The following is an 18829-nucleotide window of genomic DNA, read 5'->3' as shown; positions in this document are numbered from 1 at the left end:
TCTCTCAAGAGCTCTCAAGAACACTTCAAGCAAGCTTTCTGGAGGGATTCTGATCAACAAGGCCGACTCCTAGTGACCATTTAACATCTATAGGACTCTTGTAAGCCTTCAATTCGTTCTTTGATCCATTCTTGTTGTGTTAATTGCTAAAAGTCAAACTGGGTGTTCATAACCTTTGACTTTCTGATTAAACGGATTTCTTTCAGTAATTTCTCGAATTGAAACTTGTTATAGATTAGTATTTATGTGGGAAACAAACCCTCTAAAGGGTACTAACTGATTCCCACTACATGCATGCTTAATGTCGAGTCAAACCTAATTCTAAAAAGTCAACAGAAGTGATTTTTGCGAAAAATGACATGATTAATGATATAGATGACATGCAACCTGATTGATCATTGAAAATAACTTGTAACATATATATAAATGTGTTTTAATCATCATCAACTCGACACTCTATAGTATAGCCACGAATCGGAACCGAAAGTCTTGTAAAACGATTATTTCGTAGACTATCGATTCGGATTCGTACATGCATGTTCAAGATCTGTTTTGGAAAGTATTTTTGACTATTATTATTTCAGTTAAACTTTCTGGAACTTTCGTTGATTGAGTCTATGTTTAGCCTATTCGAATGCTTGTTTCCGGTTTATGCATAAAGTTGACTATTTTGCCCTTTTTGATTTAAAACGGGATTTTTTGGAAAAGTGAAAGGATAGAAATCTTTATTTTTATTATATAAACTTGCACCGAAAGTTTCGGATCAGTTGGTGGTCCAGATTGTGAGTTATGGCCATTAGCGTAAAACTATATTATAAATTTACATAAACGGTCCTTTTTGCGTAGAACCCGTTTCTGGCCACATTTTGACACGAAACTTTTTACCAACTGATTATATATAATATTCTGGGAATTTTGGTGATTTTTAATTAATTTTTGGCTGAACGGATCCTAGATCACCTAGCCATTTCGGCTTATGTCGGTTTTGACCGTTTTAGCCATAAAAAGAGTTTTACACCTCCGTTTGACCCGAAACCTTTTTCTACTGATTTTATATGATGAATAAATTATTTTAAGTATTCTGGAAATATAAAAATCTCAGATTTACTGTGAAAACCCGAAAACGCCCTTAAATCGTATTTTTAGCGTTTTAAGCGCTTAGTAAGCGTTATACTTGTTTTAAACCCACAAAACTTATACCTACTGATGTAAACCACATATTTTCATATAATAACAGTAAGTATGATATTTTGAACTCAGGTTTCCAGTTTTGGCATTTTTAGCCCTTGTGAAATTACTAAATTACCCCTACGGTGCATAGTTTGGTTTTAAATGATATATTTGGTATATGGGTCATACCCTACTGATATAATATGTTATATTAAGTATATTTACTGTATGAACCAGACCCGCAACTCAGATTTCTAATTTTACCCTTTTATTATCTTTTAAATGACCAAAATGCCCTTCTAAGGCATAAATTGAGTTTAAAATTATCCCGGGCAATATAGGACATAACTTACTGATATAATATCATATTCTAAGCATATTACTTCAGGAAACTTGCATTTGAATCTTTGGTCTACCCGTAACGCCGTTTTCGCGTTCGGTTCGGTTTACGTAACTAGTTTGCGTAAATTGACCGAAACGGGTCAAACAATATCATTTTTATTTCAAAATCCAGAATGTATTTAGTATACCCATATTATACAAGTATTCAAACTTGTCGGGTCTAAATCACATTCTATCCGGTCTTTCGCTTAATCGTGCGTAAACCGTATCATTCCTAAAACTAACCGGTCAAAGCTTAAGCTTAAATAAAAGGCCGTTAGGAATCTAATAGGTTAATTATAAACCTTTGTTCCAGATTAGGAAGCCCGGTAAAAGCTATCACCACTTATCGTTTGTGACTTATACTTGCTCAGGTAAATACATTTTGACTTATTTTCCCCTATACGGGCTTGGGGTACGGTATTTAAAATACCGCTTGATCGGGCGCACAAGTCCTGCTCCCTATGGGTGTTCAGTCTTGAATAGCTTGTGTGATTTCGTTTAAACAGTCTTGTCTTACTTAAAGGCTTTGGGGGGTTATTGACCATGTCCCGGATATCCTTGGCATTATCTTACGAGATGGCCACGACCAGAGCACGGGGTGTAGGCGTACACCCGTCGTGTATAACTCTTTGATGTGGTGTGTCAATTAAATCTCTAGCCCGGACAGTAGATCCCGGGCCACCAGAGATATAAGTGCATGTAAATCGTTCACAAGTTTATATTATATAATTATCCCAAGTTAATAAAATATTTATGCCTTGTGCATTTAAATAAATTTTAAATCATTTTCAAAATGAGTCGGTTGATTTGTATTTACCAGTGTAAACTGACGTATTTTTCCCAAAAGATTAAGTGCAGGTACTATACGGAAATAGGCTGGCTGTTTCCTAGAGAGCGTCCACAATAGTCTCGCAAACTCGGACGACATTTATCTGTTGAACTATTTATTTCTATTTTTATTTGATCCGCCTGTGGATCCATTTCAACTACTGTGATATTATTATTACACTTTATTTAAAAGTTGAAATGTTTCTATTCTGCTTCCGCTGTGCATTATTATATTGTGTTGATTGTCTATGACGATGCCAACTACGTCACTGTACCCCACACCGGGCCCACCGGTGACACGTGGAAATCGGGGGTGTGACAACTACCGTCGCCACATGGCTAACGAGCTTTATAGATGGCATTGTATGTAGGATGAATGTTGTTTTTGTTTATGAATTGTGCTTTCGTACTTTCTTTATAATAAAAATTTAATGTTTCCTCATATTCCGACATATTTGGCTTTTTGTCAAAAAGGGCCAACCTTGCGTTTTCTGGGTCTGTTATCTCACCGGTGCGTCGTAGTTCGCCATCACCGGGTTTCTTCGTGTCGTATGCTAGGGTGAATAAGGACTTGGGGCATTGGCGTTGTCTCGCCGGAGGTCGTTTCCTCTCGTCTCGGGGGGGGGGGGGGACAAAACGGCCAAAAAGCCATTTTTGGCTTTTTGACAAAAAGGGCCAACCTTGCGTTTTCTGGGTCTGTTATCTCACCGGTGCGTCGCAGTTCGCCATCACCGGGTTTCTTCGTGTTGTATGCTAGGGTGAATAAGGACTTGGGGCATTGGCGTTGTCTCGCCGGAGGTCGTTTCCTCTCGTTTTGGGGGGGGGGGGCAAAATGGCCTAAAAGCCATTTTTGGCTTTTTGACAAAAAAAATGGAAATTGATATTTAATAATTTAATACAAGTACGATAATCAATTGCACGTTTTATTACAAGTTTGGGGGTGAAAAACGAGCTGCATAAAACTTATCCGCCATCTCTCGTCTGTATTTCGGGCAAGCCTCGACAAGATCTCCCCCAATCCCGACGTCCTCGTCATTAACCAGTTTACTTAACAACATATAAACTAACACCCCTGAATCTGGTCCTGGGTTTTCCTTTTGATGTTGGCAAACTTCAGTATGTGTCACCATTGTGTTTTCCACATGTGGGCGTCCAGAATGTTCCCAGTATGCAATTTGTTCCAAAAATGTTTTGAATAACGATTCAAATTTTATTAGGGTTGGGTATACCCTAACTTGAATCAAGTTTGACCCATCAGAAACACTTGAAGTACACGTCCCAGTAAAATACAAAGTAAGGTGAAGTGTCCGCATATCAACACGAACCATGAACCAGTCTTGAAGGTCAACACATATTGGAATATAAACCTGAGACAAAATTAAATAACTTAAACATATTTGGTTTAAAATAAACAGTGGGGGATGTAAGTGTTACCGTATCGATGTCCCAAAATGGAGGGTAATGTTCCTTTAATCCAATAGCAAAAGGTAACGCACGATGGTTAGGATTCTCTTCCAAAAGGTCCAGAAATTGAGGTGGGAGAATCGTCCATGGAAACAGTTGTTCTGGTCTTTTGGATTTTTTTTATTAAAATCCATCTGAACCTCATCATTCTCGTCACCCACCCACAGACATGCTACAACGGTGAAAGTTTTATAACATAAGAATAAAACTAAATTTTCGGAGGGTTTTAATAATTTATACTCCTTACCAGTGGCGACAAGTAACCGTAGTTCTCGTATCCAAGTAGGGCACCCCAAAAGTCGGACCCGAGTTGTCTCCTTCCAAGGAATCCGCTATAACAGAAAGAAGAATCTCCGTTATGATAGAACGCCATTACATTTTTTGACCACGATCTAGACTCTTCTGTTGGGTAATAATACCAGCGTGTCTTTCTGGGGATCTTTTCAGGGGGGGTATCGGGAACTTCCTCCAGCTCCAATAACGAGTCTTCCGGGTCCCCCATTTGTTGTGTGTTGTTGGTGCAATTCGAGATGGGGGTATGAGTGACTATTTATCCAGAGATGTTATACTAGGTCACTGTTTCATTCAGAGATGTTATACTAGGTCGCTGTTTCATTCAGAGATGTTATACTAGGTCGCTGTTTCATTCAGAGATGTTATACTAGGTCGCTGTTTCATACAGAGATGTTATACTAGGTCGCTGTTTCATACAAAGATCTTCTAGTAGGTCGTTCTTTCATCTATAAAAAGGCCCTTGGAAAACACCCCTCCATTGGTACCACCTCATCACTCTTCTTTGCAATACCATTTCGTAGTAATGGATAAGCGCAATGGTAAGAAACGGTTACCTCCTTTCTCCCACTTTCAAAACAATTGCATGACTGAAGAAGACATCAAAGCTTGTTTGGAATGGGAACTACCCCCAAAGGTTACGGTTCTGGAGGAAGGAAAGAAATCAACAAAATCGGAACCTGTCGAGGAAGGAGGATCGTCTTCCGGTGCAGTTATGAATCAGCAACTGGCGAAACAGAAGGACGCTCGTGGAAGAAATAAACAGGTTGAAGAAATCCCCGTTGTTAAAAAAGTTTGGACCTATGACAATCAACAGTTTGATTTCAACCTTAACCCGGAGGAGGATTACGACCCAGAAGTCCTGAAGGAAGCTTGGAACTATGAGGAAGAAGAAGAAGAAGATTGGTCCTGTGTTTGGCACAACCCATATTCTGGAGAAGAGTCAGACTCGGAACTATCATCTAGAGGTGACTGCCATTGGAAATAGGGTTGCTCGTTTTCTATCATGATGTTTGTTGTAGTGGTGTTTAGATGACGCAGTGGTTAGTGATGATCCATGGGAGCAGTATCAGACTTACGATAGCGATTCTGATTCATCTTTTTGAACCCCACCATATTCTACCTTAGCTAGTGTCTTATGTATTTTCAATTCAATAATATGTGTGTTGTTGTGTTTAATGATTGTTAGTGAATTTTGGAACACATGTCTTAATTGTTAAATTACACCAATTGAGAATTCAAACAGAAATACCAAACACAAAACATAGGAGGATACACCTAATAGTTAACATTAAAACCACAAAAAGATACTAACTTAACGTCGGCCACAGGTCTTCCTGTTGTGCCCGGTTTCTCCGCATCTGCTGCATCGACGTGCCTGGGGTTCATCGTGGTAGTTAACATCCATCTCGTTTTGAATTCTTCTTGAACGAACCCTGCCTCGATGTGTTGTGACCCTCGAAGGGTCCCCTTGAATTGTCCAGTCCGCTTCTTCCCACTCATCTTTGTGTCCTAGGGTGAAAAAATGACCGTTGTACTGTTCCGGATAGGTGGTGGTGTGGAATATGGAGTTGGTAACGTCATGTGGTTGCTCACCCCTCCAAGCTCAAACGGCGATAGCATGGGAACAAGGGAATCTAAGCATTTTCCATTTCCCGCATGAGCACCGGTGGCGTCTGTATTCAACGGTGTACTCGTTTCCACCGTCATCATTGGTTTCTTCCCTTGAAACTATCGCGTAACGACCTTCTCTGACATCGTAGACGGACACTTCATGTTGCATGGCTACGGAATGCAACTTGTTAAACCTGGACCAAATTCGAGGGGGTAGAGGGGTATTGCAGCTTTGGGCCATCTGCGCGTGGCGAGCATACTCTGATACGTCCTTGGTGAATGTATAATGAATCAAGGCTTTTACTGGCAGGAGTCTTGCTCCCCGTAAGACATTATTCATAAACTCGGATATGTTCGTCGTAAGGTTACCCCAACGACGGTTTCCGCGGTCATAAACAATAGTCCACTTGCTTTTGTCGATGTCGTTCAGGTAGTTCCAAGCACCCCGATTTAACATCTGCATTTCCCTCACAGCCCAAACATACTTTCTTCGTTGACTTGTGCTCCCGATCATCCAACACAGCTTCCTAAGAGATTTGGTCTTGAACCCACCACTAAAATTGCTTCTGACATGCCGAAGACAATAACGGTGGTAGGCGTTTGGTTCCCTCCAATCCAGAAGGTTCTCCATCGCATTAATTATCCTGGCATGACGGTCTGATAGAACACAAATTCTACTGTTACAGTCTTTGGTGACGTATTCTCTCAAATTTTGGAAAAACCAACACCAACTATGAACCGTCTCTTCGTCAACTAGAGCGTACGCAACTGGCATTATGTAGTTGTTGGCGTTTTTGGTTACCGCAACCAACAACTTACCACGGTACCCTCCTTTCAAGTGTGTGCCGTCCACAGAGATGACAGGCTGGCAAAGATGAAACGCGCGAATAGAAGGACCAAATGCCCAAAAAACATATTTGAATGTTGGATGTCCTGGAGCCGAGTGCGGGTGATGAAACCATGAAACCACCGTACCAGGGTTTCGAGACTGAAGGCGTAACACGTACTTTGGCAGCTCCTGAAAGTTGCTTTCCCAGGTTCCATATATCCTCTCAATTGCCTTTCTTCGTCCACGCCACACCTTCGTATACATAACATCGACAGACATCGCTTGCTTTATATGCGTCCTGATGTGTTTCACCTTCAACGCAATGTCTGTACGAATTTGTGGCAGGATGTGTGCAGCGATATCCTTAGATCTAAAGCACCTGTTGTTGTTGCGTACCACCGTGGAATAACAACTGTGGGCAGGCGCCCAGTTGGTAATTTGCCAAAGGTGTTGGTGTTTCTGTTTTAATGCCGTTGCACGCCATTCACACAAAGGAGCATGAGGGAAAGGGTTTTTAAAATTTTTGTTTCTGGTGTAGCATTTAACTTTGTATAAAGTTGGTTTGCTATCCATCACAAAAATTTCCCTTCCACGGCGAATGTTCCATTCTCGGATAGCAAGGTCCACCTCCTATTTTGACTTGAAATACATGCCGAGACGTATCTGTTTTACTTTTGGATTCCATACGTCCATTGGATTATCTTCATAATCCGGACACATGTAATCCCTAAGTTCCTCGTCCTCGTCTGGGTCGTCATGTGTCGCTGGAATGATAGGCCTCGGCTGAGCCAGGGTCAACTCAGTGCGTTGGTTGACTGCAGCCTCGTCGTCAGAAGTACCATCGTCGGATGGTGGTGCCTCTTCACTTTCAGAACTTTCTTCGGTGCTGCAACTTTCCGAATCATCAAAACCGTCATTATTGTTGTCACCCACCAGAAACTGGGAGGACGGACCTACTATGTTATCAACAGGAGGCATCAAGTGGTGTTCTTGAGTTGTTTGCCCGTATCCCTCGTCATCTTCATCAGAATCTTGGGTGTCAACAACATTACGTTGTGTAATATCATGCAGAAGGTTTGTGAAACTCATGTGTTGGACAGGATTGACTGCCTCCCACTGAACATAGATCTCGGCAATGAAGTTGCCATCCGATACTTCGGCTAAATAGTTCATTGTTTCAATACCATCATCGTTGAAAATTTTTGTTGTCTGAGATATGCCCTGAAATGTGTACCCTAGTAACAATGAAAGGCGCACCGATTCTTTCTGTAGTTGAACATGATTACAGATTGAATCCACCAATTGGTCATACGACGATTTATGTCGCATAAGGAAAGAGGTTGCTAGCATGGACTGGTCAAACTGAACAGCCCCGTTAACAAAGGAAAACACACCGCCCCAATATAGTCTTACGAGGTATGGCCGAAAAGAATCCATTAACTAAGAAAGTGAAATGTTAAGAAATGTTAAGGATGAGAACCTAATACAACTAGTATTTATAGTGTTGGAGTAACAAGATAGTTGGTGGAGCCCACCATCTTCTGGATTAATATACATATAATAATATTTTTTTAATATTCTAAAAAGTAAAAAAGGTAGTTCTCTTAAAACAACTTTAAATACATTGAAATGGTTATTTGTTTCAACTACTCAGTTAGTCGGATTTTATTATTCGTTTGAAGTGGTTCTAATATTTTTTTTGAACCATCATTGAAATTAGGTTTACAACAAGGCATGATACAACACAAAATTTAAAATGGCTATTTATTTGGTAATTCAACAACATTACAACATTACAATAGGATCTATCAAACTCGCAAATTACATAAATGTAGTACTATTTTAATTACATACAGGCAGAAATACAATGTTCACTTCGTACTATTTTAACAAATCATTTCTAATTGCAAGACTGTTTGTCGGGCTTCCAATTAGAAGTAAAATACAGTGAAACCCGTCCCATTTCTTCGTATATCGAGCTTCCTGATGCAACTTTTTATGCGAAGGAAATGAGAGGTCAAATGTTAAGGATGCTGAAAATCCTGCATGGGGCTGATTCCCCCACCAAAAGTTGCAGAATAATTTACGGGAGGAGGTGGTAGATGAGAAATACCTCAGCGTCTGCTAGATCTTTCATAAGACTCAATAGCAGACGTTGACGCATCCACAACAGCAGATTTCATTATCTTCGTACACCTTACGGGAGGAGATGGTAGATGAGAATAATCTTTCTCCTCCACACAAGATCTTCCCACTTGATATACGAAAATTAAAACTGAGAAAAACATCATGATGAATGAGGTCCCGAATGATCCAAGAGAATCATCATACATTGACCAAATTTTCCTATCGGCAGAAATATCAACCAATGAACATTTTTTATAAAGAAGATCATACAGACACAATTGAAATTTCAACATTATATTTTTTTTAACAAAGACAGTAGTAGTTTGTTGTTCACAACATACGAATTGTTGTGTGCATCTGTTATGTAATCAACATTATATTTCAAATTGTTGTGTGCATCTGTTATGCAGAACCATACAACAACTTTAAACAAGCTTGTTATATGAAACAGCAACTTTTAACAACCTTGTAAGATGAAACAGCGACCTTTAACAACCTTGTGATATGAAACATTGACTTTAACAACCTTGTAATATCATTCAGCGACCTTAAACAAGGTTGGTATATCAAACAGCGACTTTTAAAAGGTTTTCATATCAAACAGCGACTTTTAAAAGGTTTTCATATCAAACAACGACTTTTATAGTGGTGGTATTAGGTGTTAACAATAAATGTCTTAAAACCAATTTGTGAATGGAGTGTGTATTGAATGGAGTTTGTACCAGATAGGGTCAGGATGTAAGAACTTTAAAATAACTCATAATAACACCATAAATACCCCCCCATCACACCCATAGATTTGCATACCTTCACTTCACAAGCGTTTTTGCGCATCATCTTATTCTCCAACATTGTGCTGATGGCAAACCGTGATAATGAACTCCACATTCACTTTCATGTGCACATACACGAATCGGAAGCAAACCCCGCTAATGTTAACCCACAACCTAACCGTAACTCTGTTGTACCACAACCCAACAATAACTCACTCCCCCCACAATCCCTCCGTTACTCCAGTGATTCTCTTCCCAATGACAATAGTGCTTTGCTCTTCGCTGGACACCAGGCGAACTGTCCTGGCGCTTCACCCCTCGACCAACATCCTCACCCACCACCATATGTTGAACATCAAAATCGAAATCCTACCTCCTTTATGCAACGACCTCAACGTCCTTGGATTGTGCAGAACCCTAACCCTGCATCGTCAAGTGTTTTACAACCATACCCCCGATATGTAGGTTTTGATGCATCTACCATAGCTTGTGCTACCACCAATACGACGGTGATCGTGACTCTAATGCGTTATCAGATGATGCCGTCGTTAGTGATGATCCATGGGAACAATATCACAAGATTGATAGCGACTCTGATTCATCCTTTTGATTCCAGAGCATGACTCGAATGCGTTATCAGATGATGCCGTCGTTAGTGACTTAGGGGTTCCTGTATTGGTAGATGTATTTTGTGTTCGTGAATTCTCCTACATTAAAATAAACCGCGTAATGTTCTTTGATGTTTATATTATTGTGATGGTCAATGTAAAAGATTGTGAATTTTGTGTTTTGTGTTCGTGAATTTTTCTTAAATTAATAGTCGTAAAAACTCATTTTTTTGTCTGGTCAAAAAACGTCAAACGTGGCCTTTTCCGTGGCCGTTTCCTCACCCGTGTGGCTCCCACCACCGGGTTCGTTTGTCTCTAACTTATAAGGAGGGGTAAATTTGTCCGGGGACCAGGGGCGTCTGGTCGGCGGAATGCATTTCGGGTCATTCAGGGGGGCCCGAAAGTCGTAAAAACTCATTTTTTTGTCTGGTCAAAAAAGTCCAACGTGGCCTTTTCCGTGGCCGTTTCCTCACCCGTGTGGCTCCCACCACCGGGTTCGTTTGTCTCTAACTTATAAGGAGGGGTAAATTTGTCCGGGGACCAGGGGCGTCTGGTCGGCGGAATGCATTTCGGGTCATTCAGGGGGGCCCGAAAGTCGTAAAAGCTCATTTTTTTGTCTGGTAAAAAAACGTCCAACGTGGCCTTTTCCGTGGCCGTTTCCTCACCCGTGTGGCTCCCACCACCGGGTTCGTTTGTCTCTAACTTATAAGGAGGGGTAAATTTGTCCGGGGACCAGGGGCGTCTGCTCGGCGGAAAGCATTTCGGTGGCTCCCACCAAATTATTTTTGAAATTTGATGTTATCCAAAGAAAATAGTTAAAAATTTACCGGATGACAAATTTTTATCTTTGTTTTTTTTTCAAATAATAACCACTTATAGATGAAGCTTTTTTTTTTTTTTTTGAGACCGGCTTATTTCCTTACAATCCCTGTTAGTGGGGGTCGAACCCCTATCCCCTTAGTTAGAATCTTATCTTCTAATAAATCAAATTTGCATCTTTATCGTTATATATTATCAAAAAAAATATCCATATAAGTGCTAGAACTTACAACTCAACACTTACTACAGTCTCATTATCACATGTGACACTGCCATGCACCATTAAACATGAAAGTTATATCAATTTGCAACCTTTATTAACAAAACTATCATTCTGTGCAAGAAAGCACTATCAAATTGCGACTTTAAACAAGATTGTTTGATAATATAGCGACTTTCAGCAACTTTGTAATATCATTCTGCAACTTTCAGCAACTTTGTGACACCATTCAGCGACCTTAAATAAGGTTGTGACACCATTCAGCAACTTTGTAACATGAAACAGCAACTTTCTTCAAGCTTGTAACATGAAACAGCGACCTTAAACAAGGTTGTGATATGAATCAACGACCTTGTGAAAGTCGCAGTATCATTCAGCGACCTTCTATTTCTTTTGCAGCTTTTGCAGAAGTTGGCAGATTTTGCAGAAAATTTGTTTGAAGGTCGCTATATGAAACACCAATTCACCTAAATCTGAAAATAAAAACTTTGACCACCTAATGCCACTCTTTTGTGGTTCAAACCACCTATTATTGCAAAAAATTCGTGTGTGTGTGTGTATATATATATATATATTGTTTAGGGGCTATAGTGTGTCTATTCTACTATGTTAGTCGGTTAACACTTATTCTGTGATTGGTGGATTCCTATTGCTATATTTGTAGTTGCATTGTTTGTTTTCCAGCCGAGGGTCTTTTTGAAAGCAGCCTCTTTATCCATATGGATAGAGATAAGGTTTGTCTACATCTCACCATCCTCAGACCCTACCAATAGCTTTTACTGTTTGTGGGACTTACTGGGTACTGTTGTTGTTAGTAATTATTTTGGACAAAGTTTGGTTGCAGAGTTAAGATCTTTTGAACTACCGCGTGGTGGGTTGAATTCCTTCATTTCAATTTCAGTTCTTGTTATTGTCACGTAAACACGTTATCTTGTTTTATGTAAGTTTCAATTCCAATGATTTTTACGAACCATGCAATTAGAAATAAAATTCAGATTCCAATTCCATCAAATTCATCAAACTAACACCAGTTAGATTTTTTACCAAAGAATGTGGTCCTAAAATAGCATATGCCACTAGACAAAAATTCAGACAAGACGCATGCTATCAATTTTCTACCAAGTTTTAAGTCCACGTTACAAAAGGTGTTTTGATGGTACAATTTAGACATCATGAAACTCCTAATCTCCTATTGTTAATACAACCGCATTTGTTGTTCCCAACTGCTTGGAAGCCAACTTGTGACATATCATGTCTCGGTATCTTGGCAACACCAGCTTTGTTGATCTACTTTTCACTCTTCGGCTGAAGACTTCCAAGCCAAACCCTTGATAACATGCCGGCACTGAAACCTGTAATGCGTAACGAATCAAAATGAATTCGGATTGACCCACAAACACCTTTAATACAATTAACAAAGTTGTTTTGATTACAAAAGCAATAAAAGTATTTTGTGATGATTTTCTAACTGTTTTGACCCGTTCAGCTTTTAGCTAACTTTGTTTATTTGACCCGTTTGAAATAAACAGAGCCCGAACCGAGCAATTTTCAAAAGAGAAATTACTTCAAAAGCTGGCATGTAACGAGAAGGCAGATAACTTAACAGGTAAAAAACAAGAATGAAAGAATATCATGAGGTATACTAAAAGCATAAAGTACAAAGATATATTACCAGATGTATTCATTTGAAGTAGAATCCAACATGTTGCTTGGGTTCGCAGGTTGAGGGTCACAATTTAGAGAATGAACCGCTCGATCTTGGTTTCTACACTTGATTCTTAATCTCATAGGCACTATCTGCAGATGCAGAATAAGTTCAATAGGGTATGTATCTTACTAGACAAAAACTTCAATACTTAAAAACAAATATTTTTACAAGGGAAGTGATATTTAAATGGAAAATAGTTACTTATACACGTAAAGTACAAACATCTTGTGGCTATGGCCCAAGTACGCTATGCATAAATTTTATGTGTAATCATCTTTATTTTCGCCTAAATATCGCCTCCCTTTTACAAAATATACAAAGAAAAAAAATCTAACTTTAAAAGTCCATATCAGATTGCAGGTTGTATTTTAAAGATTACCCGTTTAGACCCGTTACCCAACCCATCAATTTTGCAACCTCTACAAACTGTAACTTGAAACTCTAGATGGAGTTGTAAATGTGGCAAATAAAAAAAAAAACAAATAAATAACTTTGAAAGTCCATATCAGATTGTAGGTTAACCGTTAAAGATATTCCTGAATATCTACAACATATATATGTTATCACTTATCAGTGAAGATGCTCATCCGAGGAACCAATAATAAAGAAAATCCGATACGATTTAATATTTTAAAAAAAGCTGGTCATTCTAAGAATACTTATATAATATAGGTCTCTTGAAGCCATCAACATGCTCATGATTTACATAAATACGCGTTCCAGTAATGAAAGATTACCTTTTTGTTGCATCTAAAATCACGCTTGGGAAGAAAATGCAGAGGCATATTGAAAGAAGAAGGAGCTTTAACCAACAAGAACAACTTTGAAGGGCCTAAAAATTTGCAAAGCTTCAATATAGTTTCATTTCAGCCTGTTTCCAAGATATTCATGGTTTTTATCATTTTAATATCTAGCTTATTAATTGATACCTGCATAAGATTCAGATCCAGCGCCTTTGGCTACCAGTGTCCTGATGACCTGTTCAAAGATGAATTGATTTGGGTTTAATTATACCTTTCATAGGTCAAACACGTTATGCTAAATGATGCATTGAGAGTCATCCGAATGTATTGAATTGCATAAATCTCCAACATGACTTTATTAAAAGAAGGTAGATTATAATCATTAATAATATGAGTTTTGATAATCGTATTAAACACATCAATTATTTATATGCAGTAAATATCGGTGATATATCACCAATATGTCGGTTATCGGTGTAAAATATTGGTATTGATATTATAGGCGATATTGGACCGATATATCACCGTTTTTCTCGATATTAGTACTTTCTTCTTAGTTCTACCATTCTTCTTTCTTCTTGTTGCTGTTATTAGTATTTAAGTCTTAGTCAGTTCCTATGCTATATATATAAATTCTGCATGATATTAAAATTACCAATATCCCACCACAATAACCGATATCTCAAATATCGGTCCTTGACCGATATCCGATTTTTTACCACATTAACTGCTTAGCAAAAAATGGATAAAAAATGCCCTAGGTCAGGGTCAGTCCAACCCGATCCGACCTATTTTGATCTGCACTTAATTCAACCCGTTTTGATTTTTGACCGCTTACCCTACCAACAGACCAACCAACAGAGAGGACATCTAGACAGAACCTTTTTCGAAAACGCTTCTGCTACTCTTGTTTTAGTGAAATCACAAGCGTCGGAAACATCTTTTCCGTGTGAAAAGCAAAACTCATAAACGCGTCTAGGCCGAACGGGACTAGCTCCAAGAACCAAAATGACTGCCTCGACATGTGGAATGTCACTGAAGACCAGTTGGAGGGCAGTTTGGGTATCAGCAACAGTTTTCATCAGCTTTTCAAGTCTTCTTATGACATGTTTCACTTGTCTCTTTCTTCCCATTTGAATTCTACGTTGAGACGCCTTCATTTCACTATTTGCAATAGCTACTTCCTGTAAATCAAAACCTTAAAAGGTCTCTAAATTGAGATCACAGATTTGTTTATGAATATTGCAGACATACCAAATCTTTATACTCTGTATTCATATCATCAAACTCAAGACTGAGATCTTGCAAGATCCTGCCAAGAAAAAATAGTAACAAATATTACAGGTTTAATAAAAAAACAAAAACCATATTAATAGAAAAAAGTAGGCATTCTTTGAGCATAACCTCAACAATCAAAGAGAACAACAATTCTATGTAACTGGACACAGAGAACTAACATTCAGTTAACCCTAAATCAGCATTCATCTTTAAATCTAACCCCAAATTCAATAAAACATATAAACTCAGTTAACACTTTAAGCTATTCTTTTGATGTTTGAAATGGACAAAAATTTCACCAAACTTCATTTAAGATAAAATCGCAAAATAGAGATCAAACCAGAACAACTAATCGAGTTGCGATACATGAATCTTCACGCACACATATCGAATTTCCAACCTTTTAACCTAACTTTTAGGTAATTCAATCACGGATATTCAGTGACTCAAACAAATGGCAAAATTCATGAAAAAAATTCTTAAAACAGTAGAACTCATTTAACACTTATGCAAAAATTCACTTTCTAAGATCATAAATTCATCTAACTTTATTTAAGATAAAATATCATATATAGAGATCGAACAACCAGAACAATAAATCGAGTTGCGATACGTAAGTCTTCACGCACGTATACCTAATTTTCGACCTCTTAACCTAACTTTTAGGTAATTCAATCACAGATATTCATCAACTCAAACAAATATCAAAATTCATTAAAAATTTCTTGCAAAAATGCCTTTTGATGTTTGAAATTGACAAAAAATCACACACACACACACATATATAATTTGTGAACTTTTAACCTAAATTTCAGGTAATTTAAGCACAGATACTTTTCGATTGAAACAATTCATGAAATAGAAACAGAGATTTGATAGGATTAGTGGAATTAAAAAGAAGCTTACGAAGGGATTTGCTGGTGCATAAAAAGAACAAACCCTAGAACGTCCATTACGAGATGAAACATGACAGATGCATCTATAGAGTCGGCGGGAAGCTCGAGGTCTTTGAACTCCATTTCTGATATTCCTCCTCCTTCCTTCATGGCTTCTCGATCAATCGCCATTATTCTGAAATTGAAGCTTTTCGTGATCTGTTCGTAGGTAATTTTGAAAAAGCCAAGAGGCGGGGAGTTAACGAGTGTTTGTGTTTGTTTATATTTTGCGTTGCGGCTGGTCCAAACACACGAATCGTTTCTGAAAAAAAGTTACGTTAAAATGTAGATAAACTGAAGATGTACATGCTAATAAGCATGAAAACGTATTATATTTGACCCGATTTATTTGCGAAAGAACTTTACGTCGAACACCAACTTGAACTTATACCGACACGTACATGAAAAATAAGTACAAAATCATGTTTTTAAGTTAAAAATGGCACCAAGCGTTGTGGTGGCGCCGAAGCGTAAAGTAAGTCGAATTTATACGGTCTAATGAAAACGTATTGTATTTGACCCGACTTGTTGTAAAACAAAATCTATGCAAAACGTAAATCAACTAAAAAAGTATATAAAAGAACAAGAAAAACATAGTATACTTGAGCCTACCAATTTTCAAAGACGACTTGAATTTATATCGATACGTACATAAAAATAAGAACGTAAACAATGAATATAAAGTTTTTAATATTATAAAGAATATATATTGATTATCAACTCCTAATATAAACCAACTTGTTCTCCAAGTTTATTACCCCTATATATAGTCCATGTATTCTATTGTGTATGACACACCCATTAATAATAAACATCTTTTCTCTCCCAATTATCTCTTCTCATCTTCCTATTAGGCTTATTCATAACACGTTATCAGCACGATTGCTTTGGATCACACAATCATAAGGTATATCATATTCATTATTTTACTTTCATCAATGCTTACAACCATTTACCGAATGCTATATTAATAACGATTTAGCAGCATAAGGTATATATTTTAAAAATAATTGTTCTTAATTCTGTTGCTTTGGGGGAGTTGATTTTAAACCTTTTGGGTTTACTTTGATGGAGTTGAATCTGGGTAATATATATATAACGATCTTTACTGTTAAAATCTATATTAATGATATTATATTAAATATTTAACTTGTATTTTAAAGAATATATTATTCAAATACGATGATATTAATGATATTAAAGAATAACATTAATGTTGAGATATTCAAAATTATATCTAGATGGGTATATATAGATTTAAAATATATTTTAGACTAACTGATAATATCTCTTAGTCAACCGTTATAGATTTAAATGGCTAATAATATATTTTAAAAATAAAACATCTTTAATTGTTTCATCAGTAAATGTTTTTTCAGTGGTGAGTTTTAGATAATTATAAATCAATACATATATTAGATTATTGGGTAGTTATCTTTCATTTATTTTATTTAATCATTCATCCACTTTTGGTTTTATTTGATGTTAGGAATATGTCTAAGTATGAAATTACTTATGGTATATCGTTCATGTCACATGTTAATGGCCAAGGAACCCGGCTTTAGTCGGTTTTGTTTTGGCTAATTTATTTTTGGTTGCCATCTTGATCGAACTCGTATGTCAAACTAAAAGCCCCAAAACACAATTTCTTTAAATAACATAATTATTGAACATGCAAAGGTAATTGCTAGTTTCTCAAAACCAATATATCACTAAAAAAAAAAAACTGTATTAGATATTAAACAGTTATATATAATCTATCTGTTATCTTATTATATTGCAATCAATGTTATTTACAGTTTAAATTCACATGTATCTTTTTAATACAGTTCATCATGACAAATCTTGCAAAACTTGAGTTCATGGCTTTAGATATTACTGGGAAAAACTATCTGTCATGGGTATTGGATGCTGAAATACATTTGAATGCCAATAATCTGGGTGAAACAATTAAAGAAGGAAATAAAGCAAACACCCAAGATAAGGCAAAAGCCATGATCTTTTTACGCCATCATATTCATGAGGCTTTGAAAAGTGAGTATCTCACTATCAAGGATCCACTTGTCCTTTGGACCAACCTGAAAGAAAGGTATGACCACCAGAAAACGGTAATATTACCAAGAGCTCGTTACGAGTGGATTAATTTAAGATTGCAAGACTTTAAGTCTATAAGCGAGTACAACTCGGCAATGTTTAGAATCACATCACAATTGATTCTATGTGGTGAAAATATTACTGATAAGGAAATGTTGGAAAAAACATTTTTAACCTTTCACCCCTCAAATGTGATACTACAACAACAATATCGTGAAAGGGGTTTCACCAAATATAGTGAGTTAATATCATGTTTGCTTGTGGCCGAGCAAAACAATGAGCTCTTAATGAAAAATCATGAGACTCGTCCGGTTGGAGCAACCCCAATCCCTGAAGCTAATGTGGCAACATATAATGGCCAAAGTGAAAGTTATGGACGTGGTCGAGGTTATCATCGTGGTCGTGGTCGTGGTCATGGCCGTGGTCGTGGTCAAGGTCGTGGACGTGGCCGAGGAAATTATCATAGTGTTCAGTTTAAAAACAAAGGGACCCACCAAAAGTGGCATAATAATGAACATAAATCCAATGAAGAAAAAAATAAAAAGAAGGTGGGATCTTCATCGAATGCATGTTATCGATGTGGAAGTAACAATCATTGGTCGAAGACTTGTCGTACGGCCAAACACTTGGTGGAACTTTATCAACAATCCATCAAAGACAAAGCAAAAGAAATAGAGACAAATTTTACATATGAGGTTGCAAATGTTGATAAAGACCATAATGATGCAACTAATTTGGATTATGATGATTTCCTTATTGAGCCAACTAACTTGGATTCTGGTGATATTGTGGCTGATACAACCCAGTTGGATGCTTGCAATTTTCCTTACATATGAATTATTAGTTTTCAAGTGATGTTATTTCCTTCATTTCTTTAAGACATTTTGTTTGAGTTTTGTTTTGGGATTTGTTATGTTTGAAGCATGTTAGACATTTTATTTATA

The 18829-nt window shown here is 37.4% G+C and overlaps 3 protein-coding genes across 3 annotated transcripts; 1 reads left to right on the top strand and 2 right to left on the bottom strand.

The window, feature by feature from the left end:
* Nucleotides 1-5743: 5743 nt before the first annotated feature.
* On the bottom strand, nucleotides 5744-6859 carry LOC110880722. The gene has a single exon (XM_022129191.1). It carries the CDS (start codon nucleotides 6857-6859, stop codon nucleotides 5744-5746), a length of 1116 nt encoding a protein of 371 aa, XP_021984883.1.
* A 5280-nt stretch (nucleotides 6860-12139) lies between these two features.
* Nucleotides 12140-15957, bottom strand: LOC110884126. The gene is made up of 7 exons (XM_022131803.2): nucleotides 15763-15957; nucleotides 14833-14890; nucleotides 14460-14762; nucleotides 13765-13813; nucleotides 13573-13667; nucleotides 12800-12924; nucleotides 12140-12479 (listed from the first exon to the last, which is right to left on the bottom strand). Exons 1-7 carry the CDS (start codon nucleotides 15921-15923, stop codon nucleotides 12422-12424), a joined length of 849 nt encoding a protein of 282 aa, XP_021987495.1. The 5' UTR covers nucleotides 15924-15957; the 3' UTR covers nucleotides 12140-12421.
* A 532-nt stretch (nucleotides 15958-16489) lies between these two features.
* On the top strand, nucleotides 16490-18829 carry LOC110884125. Its single transcript, XM_022131801.2, has 2 exons — nucleotides 16490-16698; nucleotides 17621-18829. Exon 2 carries the CDS (start codon nucleotides 17627-17629, stop codon nucleotides 18719-18721), a length of 1095 nt encoding a protein of 364 aa, XP_021987493.1. The 5' UTR covers nucleotides 16490-16698; nucleotides 17621-17626; the 3' UTR covers nucleotides 18722-18829.

Source organism: Helianthus annuus, chromosome 10 (assembly GCF_002127325.2).
Source record: "Helianthus annuus cultivar XRQ/B chromosome 10, HanXRQr2.0-SUNRISE, whole genome shotgun sequence".
In the NCBI taxonomy this organism is placed as follows: Eukaryota; Viridiplantae; Streptophyta; class Magnoliopsida; order Asterales; family Asteraceae; genus Helianthus; species Helianthus annuus.
The sequence above is the reverse complement of the archived record's forward strand: the minus strand, read 5'-3'. Positions and strand labels throughout refer to the sequence as shown.

What these genes read in the sequence shown, in the direction of transcription:
- LOC110880722 (XM_022129191.1), bottom strand. Translation starts at nt 6,859, where the DNA reads ATGTCTGTCGATGTTATGTATACGAAGGTGTGGCGTGGACGAAGAAAG.
- LOC110884126 (XM_022131803.2), bottom strand. Translation starts at nt 15,923, where the DNA reads ATGGCGATTGATCGAGAAGCCATGAAGGAAGGAGGAGGAATATCAGAA. An exon ending in TGGATCTGAATCTTATGCAG is followed by an intron (nt 13,668 to 13,764) that starts GTATCAATTAAT and finishes GCAAATTTTTAG; the next exon opens with GCCCTTCAAAGTTGTTCTTG. An exon ending in ACTTCAAATGAATACATCTG is followed by an intron (nt 12,480 to 12,799) that starts GTAATATATCTT and finishes TACGCATTACAG; the next exon opens with GTTTCAGTGCCGGCATGTTA.
- LOC110884125 (XM_022131801.2), top strand. Translation starts at nt 17,627, where the DNA reads ATGACAAATCTTGCAAAACTTGAGTTCATGGCTTTAGATATTACTGGG.